A 20482-nucleotide genomic window follows, 5' to 3' on the forward strand; every position below is an offset into this window, starting at 1 on the left:
TCCACCACCCTCGCCCACGCGCCGCCACACGAGCGGGCAGATTCGAGTGTCCAAAGCGATTATGGTTCGTCGGAAAATCTCGGAACCAAGACTCCAAACTCCTATCCTAGGTAAAACACCCCATTTGGAGTCACTTTTGTTCTTGGACATACCCCAAAAAGTGACCGGAAACGGCCGATCACGGCGGCCGAAGTTTCAGCCAAATTTCAAGTCGAAAATCGAACGTTCTAGAGCCAAAATCGATCGAAACTCATACATCCATCAGCTAGAACACGAAAAATAGCTGAGAAACCATACCTTACTCGATCGAATTTGGTGGAGAATTGAAGGAGAAAAACGAGCTGGAAGTTTGAACTGGAAATCGGCAAACAATGGCTGATTCCGGCGAGCTCCGGCCACGGCAACGGCGGCGACGGGTCAGGAAATGACGGCGGTCGAGTGGTGGTTCGTTTGGTACCAACGGCGGATATCAGCTCCAAGTGTGGCGGCCGGGACGACGTCGAAAGCAAGCGGAGGTCGGGGGAGATCGCGTGCGGGAGGAGAGAGAGGAGAGGAGAGAGAAACTGACGGGGGAGAGGAGAGAGAAGAGATAAAAATCTGACTTTTTCTCAAATTATCGTTTTGCCCTTCGCGGTATTTTGACCATATTTTCTTCGTTACAACTCCGATTCAAGTCTCCTCCATGTCTATGGACTCGTTTCGTCGTGCTCTAAGCAACGGCGTAAGCAGAATTGCCAAATTCTTTCCCGATCAAAAAGTCAACATTTTCCCTATTAAATAAGGCGAGGGCAAAATCGTCTTTTTGCTAGAAGATATTAATCCTACTTTTTAGATATTTTGTTTCTTTTTTGATATTTTGTTTTAGGTTATTACATGAAAAATCACCACTCTTTTTTTATTCTTTTCCTCACACTCTCCTCTCTCCTCTCTCCTCTTTCCTTTTTTTTATTCTTTTCCTTACACTCTCCTCTCTCCTGTCTCCTTTTTTTTATTCTTTTCCTTCTCTCCTCTCTATCTCTCTTTTTTTCCGTTGTTTTCCTTCTCTCCTCTCCCTCTTTTGTTTCTCCTCTCTCTTTTTTTCCGTTCTTTTTCTTCTATCTTCTCTCTCTCTCTCTCTCTCTCTCTCTCTCTCTCTCTCTCTCTCTTATTTCTTCCTTTTCCTTCTCTCTTTCTGTTACAAAAATATTACCTACATTACTTATGATTATTTTAAAAATTAGTCTTGCACAAAGATAACTATTTCAGAAATTGAGAAACACGATTGATAGGGCTATGGAGTTCGAGGTGGAAAGCTAAAAATGGATGTCATAATAAACGTTTATAAAAGGAAACAAGGAGAGAAATGAGGTCACAACTCGTTAAAAAAAAAACCTAGCTCCGCCAATTTTCTTCCTTCCCATTTCTCTTGAAATAAATCTGGTTTTTTTAAAATTAATGTAGTCCTCTATATTATCTTTCTTTTTAATGTGAAATAATTTTTTTTTCTATTTTTTCTTTTGGTTTTTATTTAAGTTTTTGTATTTGTAGATATAAATGCATTTGAGAATAAGGCTTATTACATCTCCTCTCACTATGTAATTCTTTTTATGTTTATTAATGAAATGCACTCATTTCGTCAAGTTTGTTATATAAGTTTTGCCTCTCTCTTGTTTATTGCTTTATGCTTCCCCAATTTGTCTTTTCTTTTTCTTCTTAAATGATGATTATCTTCATGATGGAAAGTATGATGTTGGGATTAGTTGCAAGAATTGGTATTGGAATGAATAGCAATATTCCTTAATATGTTACCTAAAAACAAATCAGCAGATCTACTATTCTGTAAAATTATCATAACCCCACAATTGCTTCTATAAATGGTTGGCTACAGGAGAGGTTGAAAAAATGAAACTCAGATCAGCAGACACAAGACTAAGAAGGGGTGCATTTAAAACTTTTCCAAACTAACAGTTATTATTTTATGATCAATTCCATTTCTAGAACTTATTACCAAGAATCAACCAAAATCAGAAAAAGAAGCTATGAAATTTAGATAATCTCCTTTTGTTTCCATTCTACATCCCCTTATTTTAAGGGGCATAAAGTACAAGGGAACACTCCATTACGAAAAGGAAGTGGCAGCAGGGTTTACAACTATATGCCTAAGTGGGTGAGTGACATCACTTCCTCCTGCGTGCTTCACGAACTCTGCTGGAGAGAGAAAGCTGCCATGGCAAACACACATTATTCTTACTTCCTCTCCCTTCCCATATCTGTATAGGATTCCTTCTACTTTTCTACCATTAGGACCGTCTCCTTTTGTGAAAACACAAGGCATGTCCTCCATAGCATTCGTCCTCGTTTCCCGTCCGCTTTTCTCTGAAGAATTTGGCTTCTTACACTTGCTTTCTACATCAGCTCTGGAAGCTCTGGATGCATCCTCAGCTGTCCCTGTCCCTGAAGAGCCCACGGTGTCTTGATTACTTCGTTCTTGCAACAACTGATTACTAGCAGCGCTTCTTGCTTCACCACAATTGCTGGATCCTGTGATGTTAAGGGAAAACTATAAGGAAAAAGAAGCAGAGCAGTCTTTCTTCTTTTGTTCCATCCCCTTCACCTGTTGCGGAATCTTATTCATTTCAAATTCACAAGGTTGATGATATTAGCAATTTGGAAATTTAAAAGCAACATTCTCCAGTGACACAGTACGCAAGAACCTCTCTGAACTACATATAAATCTATCGTAAGTGAACTCTTAGTTTTCACCTTGACAACAGATAGAAAGAAAATGGCATCAGTCAAGAAAGAAATCCATAGACTACCTGGCCACAGCATAAGGATACAGTAGGATAAGGTAAACAATGATCTCTGCTTTTGTATATTTTTCATTTTGGTCAGAAAAGATTATGCATCCACTAGAGGATTTCAGAGTCACTCGCAGGTTCGAGGTGCAACGTCAAGGAAAAGAACTTCCATAGGGCACTAGAATCAGTGACCTTTACATCCCTATCCCTAGATTGCTTGTACCAGTTACCAGTACGTCTTGATTTGTCCACAATCCAGGTGAACATAAGTCACTGTGGGTTTTCTATTAAATGTTCTTTTGATGAGTGACATATTTTTCGGTGGAAAACACTAACTACATACGACCAGTAAGTGTTCCAACTGGAATGCTTTACTGTGAAACATTACCAGAGAAGTTTAGCACTAAGAACACTAACAGGCAACAAATATAAGCCTGTTTCTTGACATACATTCCTGGCCCCTTCCCTGGCAACCACTACCATTATGCGATATAAAGTGAAATCCAACCTAAATTCCCAAACAACTTGAGGTTGCTGACTCATCATGTGGGTTAAAAACTGAACTACTTCCGCATTTCCAGTGAAGTGAACTCCACTTAATATAACCATTTTAGTATTTTATGGTAAGTATATATACACATTTCCAAAAAGGAGCATCCACCAAAAGCTCAAAGCTCTATTTCTGTGTGGTAGCAACATGATTTTAGTGTTGGATTTTCTTAATGGGTGTAAGGTATTAGGTTGGTTTGGCCCTGATTGCTGCAAAAACAACAGCATCCGTGTCCTTCAATGTTGCACGCATTATTGCAGACTATTCATTATCATGCATCAGATTCAGAATGCACTTCACTGCTTTTACTAAATATTCTAACTTCTCTATCAAAATCGCCTCTCTGTAACCCTTTGCAATCCTTTTCCATTCACTTTCTGAAAAGTAAACCAAACCGAACCTAAAACAATATTTGGATTTGTTAAGGTAATAACTCATCTTTTGGAAAGGAAAACAGTACATGGCGTGACATTTAAAATACTGCACTCTTTCTTGTTCCCAAATTTTCTTAGCAACCAATTTGGCATCGCTCTCCATTAACTAACTAAAGGACCGGAGCACGTGATTAAAACATCCAACCTACAACAAAGAACAAAATATACCACATGGGAAAACCTAAGACGCCATCTGCTAATGAAGCAGACTTGTCCTATAATCCTATTCCAAAACAAACAAAAAACCAACCAACCAACCAAAGCAAAGTAGAGCACATAAAGCTAGCTCTACCCAAAATCAATCAACCACTCAACAACTGCATTTCAATCCAAGAATTCATCAAAATTCAAATTAACCAACACAGTTAACAGAAAGTTGAGACAAGGAGAAGAAAAATGAGATACCTTGAAGAGGTTTACTCTCCAATTCTGACATCCCTGACGAGCTTCCTCCTTGTGACTCCATCGAACCCTGCGAAGTGGGTTGTCCTCCAAATCCCTGTAAACTACCCAAAATCTCAGCTTTCAATTTTTCCAGTGCATCCACTCCACCACCAACGGAAGCTTGCCTAGCAGCTGCTGCTGCAGCCCAACTTGGCAACACAAAAGGCTGACCTACCGTCCGATTAACCCTATTAGCCCCATCGTACGGCTGCTGCTGCTTATCCCTCAAATTGGGACCCCCCTCAAGTTCTCGCCTTTCCTCCTCCAAGGAGACCCCTTCTTTCTCAGCCTTGCTTGAGTTTGAGTTCCTCTGCTTCTCTGACCTTCTTCTTTTGGCCTCCAATCGTCTCAGAGTCTGCAACTCCTTCCGCTTCCTCCACTCCTCCTCTGTCTCCGTGGGAAGTGAAGATGTCCTCATCAGACTCGCCGGGCACGACACCTGCGCCGGTGTCGTTGGGTCGTTGTCGTCTCTCACAAACGGCATAGTTCCGGCAATGGATGAAGATCGGATTAGCTTTTTCTTGGAACTCTTGTCGACCCCAAATCGGCCACCCAAAGAAAGCCCGAGATTTAACTCCAGCTCATCTGACTCTTCTTCTTCACTAGGCTCTGCATACTGCGACTGCTGTCTGTTGCTGCTACACATTAATCTCTGCAGCAGATCTCTTGGGTACTTGTCAATTTGCAAAGACAGATATTCCATTGCTCTCCTTCGCTCTTCATTAGCTTCACCCATGTTTTCCATCACAGAGGAAAAAAAAAAACAGCAAAATAAAAAATAAAAAGTATGTGTTTTTAAGTACTTCAGCAGCTATATATGTCTCTGCAGATTAAAAAAAAACAGAACTTCGATCTGCTTCAACATAACCCATATGCAGAAACTTGCTTAAAATGATCAGAACCCGTATTCAGGTCTCAAGATAATACAAGAACGCTCGCATTCAGTTCAAATCCCAAATTAGAAACGACCCAACAAACAAAGCCGTTTCTCTCTGCTTTTTTATGAGCCATCAGTTCACTCTGATGAGTTATTTCCCGAGTGACCAATCCGAGATATTTGACATGGAAATCCCGGCAAGACTCGCTGGGGAAAACAGAGGAGAAAAAAACTGAAATCAAAAGAAAAACAGAAGAAGTGAGAGAGAGAACGAGGAAAACGAAAGAAAGAAAGTAGGCAAGCAGAGACCTGCTTAAGAGAGAGAGAGAGAGAGAGAGAGAGATTGGCAAAATTTATTGTGTTCCTATAATACCCTTGGCGTTTTGACAAGAAAAGTACTTGGGGGAGCCAAGTGGCCTTCTCGGGGAATACCGCGGAGACACGTAGCCCGACTGGCATTGTCTTTTTGGCGTCTCTACTTGTAACAGTAAGTTGTCCTGGCTGAGACACGTGTCGAGAGGAGAATGAAGGAGGAAGAAAAACGCACGCGTCGATCTCCTATGGACAGCAGTTAGCAGACACGTGGGTGAGAGTCGTTTGGCTTCGTAAATGCTTCGGCGTAGGTTTTGGGGTTGTCTCTGCCCCTCTCTCTACTCGTCTAGTCGTGTTTGTTTATTGTTGGTCGCCCTTAAGCCTTAGCTGTCGTCTTCAATTATTTGACGAACTGTAATCTCTCTCTCTCTCTCTCTCTCTCTCTCTCTCTCTCATCTTCACATATTAACAGCCTTTAGATCTGAAATAAAACATGTTATGATTTTTATATTCTTAATTAGGATTGCTCGAAATTATGTTTCAATATAAGCAGTGGCGGACTTAAGAATTTTTCAGCGGAGTTGCAATTCTTAAGAGCTAAAAGCTCAAAAACAAAAAAACAAAAAAAAAGGAACTCAAGAAGGAAAAAAAAAAAACGCATGGGTGATATTAAATATCCCATTTAAATAAGGAATTCTCAAATTGAATAAAGAGAAGTTCTAATTAAAACCTAATTAGGTAAGGATTACAAAAGCCTTTTAGAAGCACACGAATGGCCCAGCAGTTCCCTTTTTTTTTTTTTATCTTTTTTTTTAAAAACAAAAACAAAAAGAAGGAGGTCTCCACATGCAGTAAGAACAATGGCAATGATGTAATCATCCACCTCAAAACCCTCTGTTCGCATCAGATACATGAGCTTCATAGCCTCCTAGCAGAGACCATTCTTTGCATAACCCACTATCATAGCCTTCAAAGAAACCAAATTCCGTTTTGGCATGCTGTCACAAACATTAGACATGGCAAGACTTTTATTTGCAGAGGAGTGAATCAATTTCCAGTGTAGAACGGTTTCCATCTGGGCGCATGCTTTCAAAGCGGATGAGTAAGTAAATGCGTTGTGATCCACCCCATCCTCCATCATTTCATTCCAGAGCAGCGCAATTCACTTACGCATTTCATCGAACAGCTTCCTTGCATGAGCAGAGGTGCAACTTTAGCAGCTTTTATGGAGTTTTCCGACGACCGGAGGTGTAGGTGCACCTTCTTGCGCCTGCACAGGTCCACCACTAAATATAAGAGTATTTTCATGACAAAGATATATTCTAAATTAGTTTAATGTACGCAGGGTGATTTAACTCAGTTGTAAGGAGACGACCACACAATTTTAATCAATTGACCCAACTCATATTTGAAATATCTATAATATGTTTTCAATGCGAATTTATATGTCATACATCTTTTTATTTATAGCTTACATCACCAATCTAAACTCCCAAGAAAATAGTATCAAATTACGGAGTTCTTTTCAATTTTTAGTCATATATGGTAAATTGTTTTAGGAATTAAAATTTTTGTGGATTTAGATAACACAAATGTCAAATGCCACATAAGTGACAATTGACTAATTATCTATTTTTACAATTATTTCATTTTTATTTTACTACATTATATGTATTTATAAATTTATTTATTTTACGAACGTATTTATTTATATGACCACGAGAGAAATTAGCATCATAATAGTTGCATATACTTGGTGATATGAGAGTTGTTATCTTCCATTTGCACAACACCCCACAAAATAGATATAGTCATGCTGAATTCCTTGTTACCATGAAAGCGAGATTAGTTAGATTTTAACTATTATTTTTTATTTTTTATTTTCAAACAACTGCGGTGTTGTTGTGGTCAACATCTATCCCTGGGAAAAAGTCAACGAGGAACAAAGTTTTAAGGTAGGGGGCATCAAGTATAAATCGGGCGAGTAGAGTGTGATGCACGTGCTTCCAATTCCAAACAAGAAAACATGTCATCATGATTATTATTATTCATGAGTAAATGAGGCAGTGGGACCCAGCCGTGACAAGTTGCAGTTTCCCACCATAGAAAATAGTAAAAGAACTAGGTGTTGCTACGTGTCGGATGGACTGAGGAAGTCCACGTGCCCCAGTGGGTGGGGGTCCCCTCTTCTCTACTCTACTCTCTGTTCTGTATAGCAATCACCAACTCATGAGGGCGACATGTCGCCTGTATATTTATAGCCAACTTTTTCCTTTTTCTTTTCTTTTTTCTTAATTTTTTTTATTATATATAATTTCGATTTGAAGAACCAGAAGTAATTGTAAAGCAATAATAATTGATAATCCACGAGCCTTTAACACTTAACTCAAACGTGTTAAGAGAAAATAGAGATTCTAGATTCAAGTTAACAAGCAAATTAAAATCTCCAAACTACAAGCGAGTTGATTAGGATAATGTGACGGGATATTTAGTCGACTTCAATCCCTTTCACAATAATAGTTTAAAATGTCGCTTGGTCAAAAAAGTTCCCAAATAATTATCTCCTTCTCTTTTTTCTTTTTTCCTTTTTTCTTATTTGAGCAAGACATCCTGCTCCATTCATAAAAGGAAAACCAAAAAACAAAAGGGCAGGAAAAGAAATGGCCAGACAGAAAAAGGAGGAAATAGGGGATGATCTGATAGGACACGTCATTGATGTTGATGTGGAGACGAAAGATTCTCCGACACATCTGGTCGCCACGTGTTGGTAATAGACACGGTTGCTTTTCACTCTAACTTTTGAAATGAGAATGACAAAAAGGCCTGCTGCTGCACTGCACACGTATGGGCCATGGCTAAAAAAAGTGTGGCATGAATGAACCTAAGCCAAGCCAAAAATTCACGCACACCAATTATTCGATCCAGCAACACAAAATGATAATTATTTCAATAAATATATATAGTTACAAAAAAAATTTAAAGTTAAATGCAAATCAAACAAGACAGGAAACAACAACCTCGTAAGGTCAAAGACCTAAAACATGCCGCGCATTCTAAATTCTGCCTCTACCAAAAACACCTAACCTAGGAGATCTCACTAATGAAGGAAAATTCTTGTAAATAAGAATCTAATCAACTGAAAGAGCTAGCTGCTGCAACCTAATTCATGTCACCACCTTTCCCGTTTGACGAGCAGCTTTTCCTCCATTCTGGTAAGGCCTCTGATAAGCTTCTCCATTGCGACCGGCATTGCCCCTAGTTTGACCTGAGAACTCGCGATGTTCGCTCTTCTCAGAATCACTTCTTCCATAACCTTGGCCTCCAGTATAGTTCTCGCGGCCTCTAAAACTGTCATTTCGGTACCCACCCCTTCCTGACGGATACCTTCCTCTCTCGTTGTTGTTCGCTGCAATAATAAAGACCGTCAGCAAACAGCATTGCAAGATGAAGATGAGAATGAGATGAAAGCAGTGAGGAAAATATGGGGTGAGAACAGATAAGTTAAAACTGAAAACTTAAACCATTTAAAATTTTAAGAGTGATTCTATATTGTTCATCTGTTCTCCCTCAACTCAATTTATCTTCTCTTTATCATCTCCCTCTTCCTACTCTTTTCTTTAATTAAAAATAAATAAATCACATAACATACAAACGTGACCCACGTGAATGAAAACAGATGAATAATAAGTCATTTTGGTGTGACCACCTCCACCCGTGACCAAGACAATGGTGGAGAAAAGAGAGTAAATTCTATGAAAGCACATAATTTAGGAAGAGAGATAAATTTCACTTCAACTTGCCTCGTCTTTCCTCAACACGTAGCTCAAAATTCCCATATTTTACAGATGCCTGAAACAGTACATGCATGTCACATGTTAGATACGGTTCTGTATATCAACTTGCAAATATAAATAAAATCATCTAAAATACGGAATATCATATAGCCAGCTGCATTTGAACAAAATGAGAACATAATCTTTATGTTCTTGCTAGAAAAGCAAAACGACTAATTGAAACAATCCTAAACCAATTTATTTTGTAAAATCAATTTTGAACTAACAACATTATGGTGATTAAAGGATTAAATCATTGCACTGTTTGAACAATTTGCATTTCTGAAAAAAATGAATAAATCTTACAAAATACAAAGAAGACTACAAAAGGGCACATATTCAAACTGATGGACAAAAATATACATACTACAAAAGTTATACCTCAAGTGCAGTTTGCATGGCTTTAGCAGATTCAAATTCTACAAAACCGAAACAGGTTCCCTGTTGCTGGATATACAAGTGTAAGACAAAATAAGTAAATAGTAGTAAACCAAAAGGCCTAATTCAAGATGGACACCAACTAAATGTAAATCATACCTTATTGCTTCTCACTTGAATCCCATCACGCTTGATGGGTCCAAACTGCTTAAAAACCTTCTCCAATTCTTCAACAGTTGCATTCATGGGCAGTTTGGCAACGAAAATGGCATAAGACTTACCTGCAACAATAAGTTGAAAGGATACAAGAATGAATTATTTTCCTATAAATGAGAAGGTTATATAACACCTCATTTATTGGCAGGACCACACAGCCAAATTTTAATACTACACCACAAAAGAAATATCAACCTGCAGGCACATTATTCTTTTCCGGGGCACTATTGTTCTGGGGAGAAAAAGCTTCTGGCGTTACGGGTTCACGAGGCCGCTCAACAGGTTTAGTGGGGCGTGTCCTCATAAGGAATGGAGCGTTATTCCCATTCAAGGCATTCACCTGAACCAAGAAACCGTCAGATGATATGTATAAGTCTCATGATACCAAATACAAGACAACCAAAACCATAACTCACCACTGATGCAAAAGATTTCTTTGGAGCATCCTTCTGTGTGTTAGAAGCAGCTGCCTCTGTTACTTGGGGAGCAACATTCTGACTTGATTCAACAGGATTTTCAGCAACAACACTATTTTCAGTAACAGTTTCTTGACCATTCTCCAACACATTAATGGATTCCTTTCCATGGGTATTATTAAGTTCCTTTCCATTGGTATTATTAACCTCCACAGATGTAGTTTGATTCAGCTCAGGTTGATCAGCAACAGCAGAAGGCTCTGTAACAACTAATGACATAATACCCATAAATAAATTTGTTATCAGAAAGTGAAGCAATAAGAACCAAACAATCTACACCCTATATTTCATAGAACGTACCATGATTTGGAGCCAAAGAAGCTTCTGGAGTGCTTTGATCAACAACAATATTTTCCACCACACCATCTACGTACTTAAAGATATCGTTCAAGACAAAGAATCCTGTGTCTTGTGGGGCCAGAAAGAAAGTTTGAGTAAATTTTCTTTGCACGTTGTCTTTTCCAGTTAAATGCCCGGTCACTAAGATAATCACTCCGCCGTTCAATGAAAACTGATAATCAGCACTCAAAATCTGTAAATGATAATTATTGTAGTCCAAGGAGAGTATCATGCTATTGATGTCCTGTTTCAAAAAACATCCAATTAACTCATCAGACTATGTACACTCTGATTAAAATACAAAAATTATGCAACAACCAATTAAAAGGCTTCATGTTGCACGTTTGTCACTGGCTGTAACAACCAATTGAGGATCATCTGTGAGTCACAATTAACATTTTTTTACAAGACTTACTTGCAAGGTTGTCACTGTCTTCAACGCTTTACCATCTGGTTCAGGGCGGGATAGAACACTTGACTCATGATAAAATCTATGAAGAAATTCTGGTTGATGACAGAAAAAATCATAATACTGTTTAACAAAAGCATGGCCCACAGTCTCCAAGGTGTGTGGATGTGCTGATTGATTTTCCATCTCTGCATCAATAAGGTGTCGTTAGATTCTATTTGCTATAACAAAAACCCAATTCAAAAACTAAACTTTCATATTCTCTAAATCATACACAACCTAAAATAAATATCCATGAATTAGCAAACCAAAACCAACAAATTGACTAACAATCAAGGGAACCCAAGTACTAAAAGAACCCAATTTCCAGATTCTATATAGTCAATGTGAGTGTTTTACAGTACTGCGACGATCATGACTAGAAGTAAAAAAAACCAACCCTAAAACGCCATTAAAACAGGAGTAAAATTATCATCAACAACATAAATAATACAAACCCAAATCTACAATCTTTGTTCTAGACCCAAATTTACAAACTTTACATCGTGAACCATCATCCCTGACAATAAGCAAACCAGTTCTCAAAGCAAATCCTAAAGAAAACAAAAGTTGGATCTGAAACGCAAATCTTAAAGCGAATCATCATGATACAATGCAATCAATCAAAACTCAGAGACCCAAACAAAAATTGATAAAACCCAACACAGAGAGAAATCAATACACACCAGAAGGCAGAAGGCCGAGAGCGCAAAGAAGCGCCTCCAATGGCTTCAAGAGAAGGAGAGAATAGAGAAAATTTGCGAGAATAATAATACTATAAGTGGTTGGTGGAGAATCTGGTGATGCAAAGGCTGAGATTTATAGGCGATTTTATTGGGGTTTTCCAATTCCTAGTCCGATATGTACTACTCGTCGACCCACCGTCTTTGGTTGGAGTTGGAGGGAATTTTCGTATTTCTACTTTTCCCTGCCCAGCCCAGTTTTGCTATGTGGGGTCCATCCGCAGAAATCGAACGGTATGTTGTGCGAGGTTTTCGATGTAACGGCCCTGATTTATTTTAATGAAAATGGAAGGTTCTTGATCGACTGTCCTGATTGGTAAATTGGTGCTAGGCTGTGTGTGGTGCACGGTATCTGATACTTGCAACAGTATGCTCCGCGGTTGCTGGACAGTGTGTCAGACGCGCTTAAAGGGAAGGTGAGAAAATTGTTGAAGCCTTTAATGGGAAAGGAGAATAAATTTGGCAATTTATTTCTTTTGTGCCAAGAATTGCCAATTTCTCTCCTTTTTTTTTTTTTTTTTTTTTTGTGGTTAAGAATTGCCAATTTATTTCTTCTTTCCTATTCAATTTCCAAATCGAGAAAATCCACACAAAAAATATATATTTTTTTTTTAATAAAAAAAAGCTAGGGTTTGTGCATATAAGATATTCTGAATCTTTAATGGATGTAGGGTCCACATGAATCCCATTATGCTTGCATTAAGAGATACTATATTTTTTTTAATAATCATATTAAAAAATTATAATAACATGTGTTATACCCTTTATTGATAATTGATTTACATGAATTGATGCATGAGTTATTATTGAAAGAGAATCAAAATATTACCAAACGGGCAAAAGCGTTTTTAGACTTGTTTTTAGAGCACTGGAAGCGGTGCCCCCCAGCCCGAGCAACAGGGGCCTCAAGCTCCAGTTTGATGTTCCAACGGGCTTCAACAGCCCGGGCAACTAGTGGACTCCACAAGCCTGGGCAGGCCCGAAGGCAAAAATAATATGAGCTGTTGTTTGGATTTACTGACGAGTATGGGCTTTTAGTTTAATGTTTCTATTTGGGTGTGGGTTAGCGATGAGGTTAGCAACGAAAAAAAAAATTAAACAAATCTAAACAAATACTAAAAATTTCAGAATTTTTTTAAATAAATACTTAGTCATATTCTTCATTTCCCACACCAAAACTCTATACAAATTTCTCTCCTCATATATCATGTGAATAGTGGTTGCCCTTGAGTTGACATGACAATGGGTGGAAACACTACAACCTTTTGCAAGGACTGCCACTACTCATGTGATTAGTAAAAACTATTGTCTTGTCATTACCTTTTGCCATGGAAAATGGATTGTAAAAGGTTGTCGTGTTTCCACCTATTGCCATGACAATCACTATTCACATGAGATATGAGGAGATGAATTTGTATAGATTTTTGGTGTGGGAAGTGAAGAATATGACTAAGTTTTTATTTTAAAAAAATTCTGAAATTTTTAGCTTTTTTTTTAGATTTTTGTTGTTGTTGCTGACGTCGGCAAACCCAGGCTAAAGGTCAGGCTGGCCCAGTTGCATGGGTCCCATAGCTTGCCATGGCAAGCATGGCCCGCTGAAAGCACTTCTATGGACTTGAGCATTGTCCTGCCCAGACTGCAGTCCACCGCTGGAACTGTTCTTAGAGAAACGAATAAAGCTGCATATGGATTTGTTAATATTGAACAAACTAGGAATAATCAGAGTATGTGGTTCTCTAGTTTTCCGACCAATTTGTACTTTGTCATAAAGACTCAAGGGGGTGGTAGTTGTACTTTTGCATATATTTTTATTATAAAAAGGACTCTTTCTTAAAACCATTACAAGGGGGTGGCAAAAGGCCCATAAAGCAAATGCCACAATTAGGAGAGAAACTCTCATGCAACATACCCGATCAATAACGCAATGACACGTAAAATAATTTTTTCATGTATCATTGTGTTATTGGCCGCTAGCTTTCGTTACAAGTAAGTTTTTTTTTTGCAGAACCAGAATCGCCAAAGTGTACCAATTACTCTATAGACTACATCCATTACACCCAAAGAGAAGTGGACCTATATATATAGAGTCCTAAAACTATTCATCACCATGGTAGTTTTGGAACAATGATTGTAATGCATTGCTCGTGGCTTTGGCTTTATTCTCTCCCTTTTCACTCTTAACTACACAAACCCTAACAGTTGACGGCGACTTCAAAGTGAATTTAGCATAATCCGTTGGAGCTTCTGAGCCATTTTGATTTCCTCCTCTCTTGCTTGTTGTCAACCAATCTGCCGGCTTGCTAAGCTTTGGCCTCTTGGAATTATCATCTTCGAACATAATATTTTGAGTTATGGAATGCTACTGATTTCAAGGTTGCTTCATCCTCCTCTTGAATGCTTTTCTCCTTTACCGCAACCTTGTGTTCTCGTTCCAAAGCCTTCCACTTATCATCGTCACTCACATTTGCTTGCATGGACTTCATGGACATCAACTAGCATCGTTGTTCATCTCTCTTTTTGAATCCCGGGTTCTGTTCTCCAAGGATTTCTTGTTATCTCCATTTTCTTCAGCCTCCCTTTTTTGATTCTCCTCATCTAATTCCTTATCCTCATTGCGTCAGGGTTCAAAATTTCGCCTAGCACCGGCCTCCACAACATAGTCTGAATTCTGTAGGTCTGTCTTCATCACGAGCTCAACGGAGCACTTGGTACATTTGAAGTAAAATCTAAGTATTTGTTCCCCAAAATAATTCTCTCCAGCGGCATCTTCTTTGCGAGAATTGAATTTGGTGCCTTCGGAGATGTAATTGCCACAAGTATTGCAGCAAATGCTCATGGGAAGCATCATACACACCTTTTTTTGTTGATTCTTGGGCTTCCTCCCTTTGGGCAGCTTCGATGGGTCCAAGTCCCGTGCATGGTACTTGTTCTGAACCTTATGCTCTGCCATCTTCGCTTCTCTTCAAAAATCATAGTTGATGAGATTATCACATTCCGTTTGGACGAGGGAAAATAACTTAGAATTTAGATAAAGTCGGGAATTTAAGAGGAGAAAATGACAATTTCCTTGTTTGGCAACTTAAGCGGAACTTATTAAATGAAGCGCGTAAAAAATCTTAGAAATTGGGGCATCAAATTCCCAAGTTTAATTTCTACTTAAATAGGCCTCATTTCACAATTTCCATAGTATCATTTATAAAATTGGACATACATAAATCCAAATACTGAAATGTTCAATTGCCATAAATTGAAATGATGGAAATCCCGTCATTTTAGAATTCTATGTAATTTTCAATTAATTTATCCAAACAAAGGGTGACCCTAAACATAAAAGAGTTACAATAGAAAACAAATCTTAATTACAATAGGGCTAATAAGTAATTACAAAAGGCAAGGGAAACTAAAACCCTAAACTCTCAAAAATAGAGCAACAAGAGAATGATCCAAAACCCCTCACAGAACTTTCATACCTGACTCGGTGCAAACCTTGCAAAAAGTCTCTTAGTGGTGTGCAGAGTGTCCATGGCTTGGTTTGTGCATCCACTTATACAAATAGAAGGAGTGCTCAAGGGATTCGCTAACTATCTGTTTGGGTTCAGTTCACTGACAAACGAGTATAAGGTTCTCCAGTTCATTAGTGTTGATCCCAGTGGAGAGTGGACTTGGAAAGTGGGATATTGGGTTGTGGAACATATTCACAATAGGTACGGATTCTTCGTGGAGGCCATTGTAGGTAGACCAAGACAAGGACCTTTTGGAGTTAGACACTGGAGTGTGTGTCAATGGGGCCTTACATTGGATCCATAAGAAGCAGAAAGTGATAGTGGCATTTGACGTTGGAGAGGAGACATTCAGAGTGTTGCCACTACCCTAAGATTATGCTCAAGTGTTTGATGATTGTGTTGATCAAGATGATGATGATGATGATACTGCTGATTCTTATTGCCTACAAAGTGCGGGAGTGTTTGTTGACAAGTCGTGGAAACAGGACATGATTGTGTTATGGATTTTGAAGGACTATCAAAACCTTGGGTGGTTTAAGGAGACTATTAACAAGATGTTGGGAGGCACATATGGCGGTGGTGGGTGGCTACGTTCAAGTTTTGGGTACAATCCACACAGGTTCATTATCTTAATGGACTTACACCGGGATTTGACGGCGGTCCACTCCAATTGCTTCTTTATGATATAAAGACCGAACAATTTAGAATAATTGATTTTGATCAAGATGATAGTGAGATGATGTGTGATATTAATTTAGTTAGTTATGACCCTTAAAATGAGTTGGATAGATGGCTTAATATTATATAAATTGTTAGCTATAAATGTTATATTTCACATTCTCTGCTCCACGAATATGCCTAATTTTTGGCACGGAGAGAGCATATCGTGTGAGGAACAAGGAGCAGGTCCAGCGTGCGTGTTTCACGTTTGAACTTTGAGTAGTGGGCAGGCATTGGCAAACCTCACACGCTCCCTCCCTCCCATCCCACATCCCAACCAATCTGTTTTCTTCAATAATACGACCTATAAAATTTGGTAAGACTGGAAACTAACCGATAAAATATTTTATAATACCTTGGTCAAGTAGAGTTTAGGCTTTAAAATTGGTCAAATAAAGTTTGCAAAGCCATGGTTGCAGCAAAAAAAGGCTCTTTCCACAAACAAAACCAATATAATACAAGGCCAAATTCTCTTTCATACAAAATAATACGACATGTCTGTGTTTAATTAGACGTTTAGAATTTAGAAGAATGAAGAGCAATCAAACGCAGAGGTAAACATGTATCCGACAGCCATTTAGCATCAAATTGTCTCCCACTAAGCCATGTCCAGCTGCTTGTGAATCACTGCGCTTCCCGCAGATGCCTGATTTGCCGCACGGTTACTTCCGTAATTCTTTCGGTTTGATTCCCTTGCAATTCTTGAACCAAACTAAAACATAAAAGCAGAAAATTCAATGACTAAATCTCACCTTCACTTTGCATGCTTAGCCCAAAAAAAACAAGGAAGAAAAGCGCGAAAGAAATGGAAAAGATGAACACCTGTATAGCTCTTTTAGGCAGAGCAGCAGCTTCAGACAAACCAAGCAATTCTGCAACCTTTCATAGCACATAAAATAGGAAAGCAATTTAGTGTTTGGTCAACATTCACTGTTTGAGAAACAAGCATTAAAAGCCAGACAGCATCTTCTTCAGTCCACATTAAGTGCACGAGTAGATCAATGGAAAAGTGTTTTTCACTGACCTCTCTCAGAATCTTCTTATCCCCTACCCCACTTGGTTGATCAAGGTTGGTGACCTCCCAGAGTGGAATCCCAAGCAAGATTTTTATAACATCTTCATCCAAGAAAGGAAACCTTGCCTAGCATAAATTAAGACTATATAATCAATACATAATACAAAGTAAGGGGACAATGAATGATGTTCGTTCGAGTCGTTAGCAGTACCTCCTTGCCATTGTCAGCAATGCACCTATCATCTCTCCCAAGGTTTCTTTTCCAAATTCTCTGCATGTCCAATTTCATTTCCTCATGCAGTGCAAGCCAACTGATAGCACATTAGACCTCCAGAATGTGTGCCTCAAAGACATACAAATTACAATACTCTACAAGACTGCAATCTATTTGCATACCTGCCATTTCTATATTTTGTTCTGTGCCTACCATAGCCAGCACATTGCTCATCTGCACCTGAACCAACTAGAAGAATCCTAGCCTTGGACTTGTATTTAATGCATTGGCGATCCTCATCATTATAATTGCTATTTTCCTCATACACCCATCCATCACCACCAGCAGCAAGCCATAGAGCTATTCCTATATTCAGGTCCTGCAACACAAAATAACAGATAACTATTCGGAAAACTGTACCTTGGGACATGTTGCATATTTGTGACATCTCAACCGTAATTTAGTCAAACAGGAAAAAAAAACAAAAAGAATATAAATACCAGCAGGAAACATATCCTGCACAAATGTAAACTACACTAGCCCATAGAATGAAATTGGCTACCATGTAAGTGTTGGCAGGATTTATGAGCGACATGACATGCTTTGTTTCAAAGGTCAAGGTTGGCAAATCAGCATTGATCTCAACAAGCTTCCACCTGCATATCCAATCGCATATAGGAAGGAACACCATAAGCATGAAGACACAGATCAAACCATCAAGGACTTTAATACAAAACCAAGTGATACTGAGTATGGGGAACCATAATACTTCGTTAGAGAGCAGGATAGATTGTATTTTAGCATTTGCCACATTCATAATGCACAAGCATGAATCAAAGAACCAAATTTGGGGCGACAGACAGACTCGAGAGAAAAGTCTAGTGAGTACTTTCTCAAAGGTGCAATTCTTCTTAGTTCGTTCAACCCTGCCTTGGCAGAGATTCTATCGGGAGCAGACCGCCCGTCAAAGCTCACATTAAGTAGATCAATATCATCTGCCAACATAAATTTAAACAGAAAATCAAACCCAGCTAAAGATATCACACAAGGATTTCCCAATGCAATTAGTAAACTTTGAGTATCTTAGCAAACATTGAACATTAAGGCAAAGAGACTGCTGACCTAGCTTATCCAGCTAAACTTACAGCTTGGATCAAGGCACTCATGCAATAATGCTGCAATTATCATAGAATCCAATCCACCAGAAAAAAGAACTGCCACCGGTACAAGTTCGTTTTCCACATCATGTCTACCTGCCTATTGATTCCAATTAAAAGGGTTCAATATGAATCCCAAAGCCTACAAATCACTAAGCACCCACTAAAACCACAAAAGATAAAACCATATTGATTATGAAACAAGAATCTAAGTCCATGACTTCCAAGATCTTCAGGGGATGTGATCATATTTCTCCTTTTCTTTACACAAATACAACCAGAATTGTAAACAATTCAACGGAATAAGAGTTCTGAACCTGAAAAATTGTGTGCAGTGAAGAGCGACGCATAACAGATTCCTTTAAAGCCATTAAAACGGTCTGTGCTAGCACTGAATTTGAAGCTTGCATAGGTCCTACTCAGTAAAAAAAAAAAAAAAAAAGGCACAATGAGAACCTCGGACAACAAAACCTATAATAAAATTAATACTGAAAGCTTATATTTTTCTGACCATAGATTAGAATATCTTCACCATGGATGATATTAACCTGACTTAGATGGTAATGCATCTGAATTAACTGAGTGCGAATCATGTTTTCTTGTCAGAGTCTTAGAACTGGAAATATGCAACTCTTCAGGTTTGGGCTCAACGGAAGTTCTCTCCCATTTGATCAGTTCTTCTAGGATGGCATTAGTCCATTCATGCTTTTTCACTTCACCAAGAAAAAGCCCATCGAGTTTTGGAGCATCCATAGATATGCTGTATATTCCACATGGAAGCTCTTCCCAAAAACTTAGTTTGGTAGTTCCATTTTCAGCTTCAAAATCTACAGTGCATTGACATCAATCAATGAATGCCGCTTAGGTCTAAGATTTAGAACAACGATTGGGAAGAAAAGTAAAGCTCTATTGAGCAATATATACCAGAAGAAACGGGTGATACAGACGAAAGCAGAAACCGAGAGTCAGCCACTGTTGGCCAGTGAACAAGAAGACTCCGCCGACCAAATGCATCTCGACCAAACCACAGAGTTTTTGAACTTTCCTATCCATGAAATTACATATACAATTCAGAAACAATCCAAGCAAGACAGATGCTGCGGAAATTTCTAATAAACTAAAAATGAAACTTACCGCTCGGAGTTACCTGCCAATAGATGATAGCCCAAGGCCCTTTGATCCTAGAAAGAATATCTGGGACAGATCCTTCACCCATGCCATCAAAATTATTTGTTTTATGCAAATAGGGACTGCAAGACCGGCACTCTCCCAGCAACTGCAGAAGAACTTCACCATCGTTTTCTTCACCACCAATGTCTATTCCCCAAAATATTTCACCTTAAAAAAACAGCATCACAATAGAATCCAAATTTAATATCCAACAGCAATCAAACTTTTTTTTTTTTTTTAAAAAGCAATGCATAAAACCGAAAGTCGAAAACAAAGACCTACCATTATAAACAAGGATATTCTTAGAGGAATCGATCAATGGCTGAACTATTGGGCTTATTCCCCTGAGCTGCAAACTGGCACCAAAGAAGTGTAACTCAGCAGCAGAGCTGGGCATGGTGCTGAACTGATTTTCTGTTCGTCCATTTTCCAAAGAGAAACAATTTCTTTCGTCTTCAGAACAAGACTCCTCCTTTATTTCCTCAATAGAAGACGCAATTTCCCGCTCCGGAAGACAACTTGTGACAGTTGAATGAAGAAGTAGCTTCCAGCTGCCCAAGCTGTCGGGACCCCTCCTTCGTAAAGCGGCTCTGAGGTCGGCAATGGTGAAGACTAGCTGCTCGAGACCAACAAAGTCAGTTTCAGTGAAATGGGTAAGCCAAGAATAGCTTTGATTATTGACCCAAAAACAAAATATGAGAGGGAGGCTTTACTTGCTCAGACTTCGGGACTGGAAATGTAGAATTGATGAACAGGGACGATAAATCAAAACGAACGCCATGGATGATCAAGGCAATTCCGCACATCTCTCTGGCTCTGTTTGATTGCCAACCCTAAACCTCTGGTAAGGTTTAAGTTAACCATAGCCCCGGC

General features: G+C 38.8%; 3 protein-coding genes and 1 pseudogene across 4 annotated transcripts; all 4 read right to left on the bottom strand.

Moving 5' to 3' along the window:
- Nucleotides 1-2003: 2003 nt before the first annotated feature.
- Nucleotides 2004-5451, bottom strand: LOC117615855 (ninja-family protein AFP3). The gene is made up of 2 exons (XM_034345018.1): nucleotides 4170-5451; nucleotides 2004-2520 (listed from the first exon to the last, which is right to left on the bottom strand). The coding sequence occupies exons 1-2, from the start codon at nucleotides 4951-4953 to the stop codon at nucleotides 2099-2101; spliced, it is 1206 nt and encodes a 401-aa protein (XP_034200909.1). The 5' UTR covers nucleotides 4954-5451; the 3' UTR covers nucleotides 2004-2098.
- A 2881-nt stretch (nucleotides 5452-8332) lies between these two features.
- Nucleotides 8333-11968, bottom strand: LOC117626793 (nuclear transport factor 2-like). 2 transcript variants are annotated; one of them, XM_034358647.1, is made up of 9 exons: nucleotides 11774-11968; nucleotides 11055-11236; nucleotides 10601-10883; nucleotides 10241-10500; nucleotides 10020-10164; nucleotides 9768-9889; nucleotides 9612-9677; nucleotides 9198-9246; nucleotides 8333-8803 (listed from the first exon to the last, which is right to left on the bottom strand). In XM_034358647.1, exons 2-9 carry the CDS (start codon nucleotides 11232-11234, stop codon nucleotides 8562-8564), a joined length of 1347 nt encoding a protein of 448 aa, XP_034214538.1. In that variant the 5' UTR covers nucleotides 11235-11236; nucleotides 11774-11968; the 3' UTR covers nucleotides 8333-8561. The 2 variants fall into 2 exon arrangements, with proteins under 2 accessions (XP_034214538.1, XP_034214529.1); XM_034358638.1 differs by having other exon boundaries at nucleotides 10241-10509.
- A 1957-nt stretch (nucleotides 11969-13925) lies between these two features.
- Nucleotides 13926-14780, bottom strand: LOC117617248 (annotated as a pseudogene).
- A 1686-nt stretch (nucleotides 14781-16466) lies between these two features.
- LOC117626774 (asparagine synthetase domain-containing protein 1) lies at nucleotides 16467-20475 on the bottom strand. The gene is made up of 14 exons (XM_034358617.1): nucleotides 20323-20475; nucleotides 19892-20225; nucleotides 19587-19777; nucleotides 19364-19484; nucleotides 18988-19266; nucleotides 18757-18854; nucleotides 18428-18539; nucleotides 18172-18277; nucleotides 17845-17938; nucleotides 17465-17661; nucleotides 17280-17379; nucleotides 17078-17194; nucleotides 16876-16932; nucleotides 16467-16765 (listed from the first exon to the last, which is right to left on the bottom strand). The coding sequence occupies exons 1-14, from the start codon at nucleotides 20413-20415 to the stop codon at nucleotides 16652-16654; spliced, it is 2013 nt and encodes a 670-aa protein (XP_034214508.1). The 5' UTR covers nucleotides 20416-20475; the 3' UTR covers nucleotides 16467-16651.
- Nucleotides 20476-20482: the final 7 nt, after the last annotated feature.

Source organism: Prunus dulcis, chromosome 1 (assembly GCF_902201215.1).
Source record: "Prunus dulcis chromosome 1, ALMONDv2, whole genome shotgun sequence".
Classification (NCBI taxonomy): domain Eukaryota; kingdom Viridiplantae; phylum Streptophyta; class Magnoliopsida; order Rosales; family Rosaceae; genus Prunus; species Prunus dulcis.

What these genes read in the sequence shown, in the direction of transcription:
- LOC117626793 (XM_034358638.1), bottom strand. Translation starts at nt 11,234, where the DNA reads ATGGAAAATCAATCAGCACATCCACACACCTTGGAGACTGTGGGCCAT. An exon ending in AAAGAATAATGTGCCTGCAG is followed by an intron (nt 9,890 to 10,019) that starts GTTGATATTTCT and finishes TTATTGTTGCAG; the next exon opens with GTAAGTCTTATGCCATTTTC. An exon ending in CCATGCAAACTGCACTTGAG is followed by an intron (nt 9,247 to 9,611) that starts GTATAACTTTTG and finishes GTACTGTTTCAG; the next exon opens with GCATCTGTAAAATATGGGAA.
- LOC117615855 (XM_034345018.1), bottom strand. Translation starts at nt 4,953, where the DNA reads ATGGAAAACATGGGTGAAGCTAATGAAGAGCGAAGGAGAGCAATGGAA. An exon ending in GGAGAGTAAACCTCTTCAAG is followed by an intron (nt 2,521 to 4,169) that starts GTATCTCATTTT and finishes TTAACATCACAG; the next exon opens with GATCCAGCAATTGTGGTGAA.
- LOC117626774 (XM_034358617.1), bottom strand. Translation starts at nt 20,415, where the DNA reads ATGTGCGGAATTGCCTTGATCATCCATGGCGTTCGTTTTGATTTATCG. An exon ending in TTGCTGACAATGGCAAGGAG is followed by an intron (nt 17,195 to 17,279) that starts GTACTGCTAACG and finishes AATTTATGCTAG; the next exon opens with GCAAGGTTTCCTTTCTTGGA. An exon ending in ATAAGAAGATTCTGAGAGAG is followed by an intron (nt 16,933 to 17,077) that starts GTCAGTGAAAAA and finishes GTGCTATGAAAG; the next exon opens with GTTGCAGAATTGCTTGGTTT.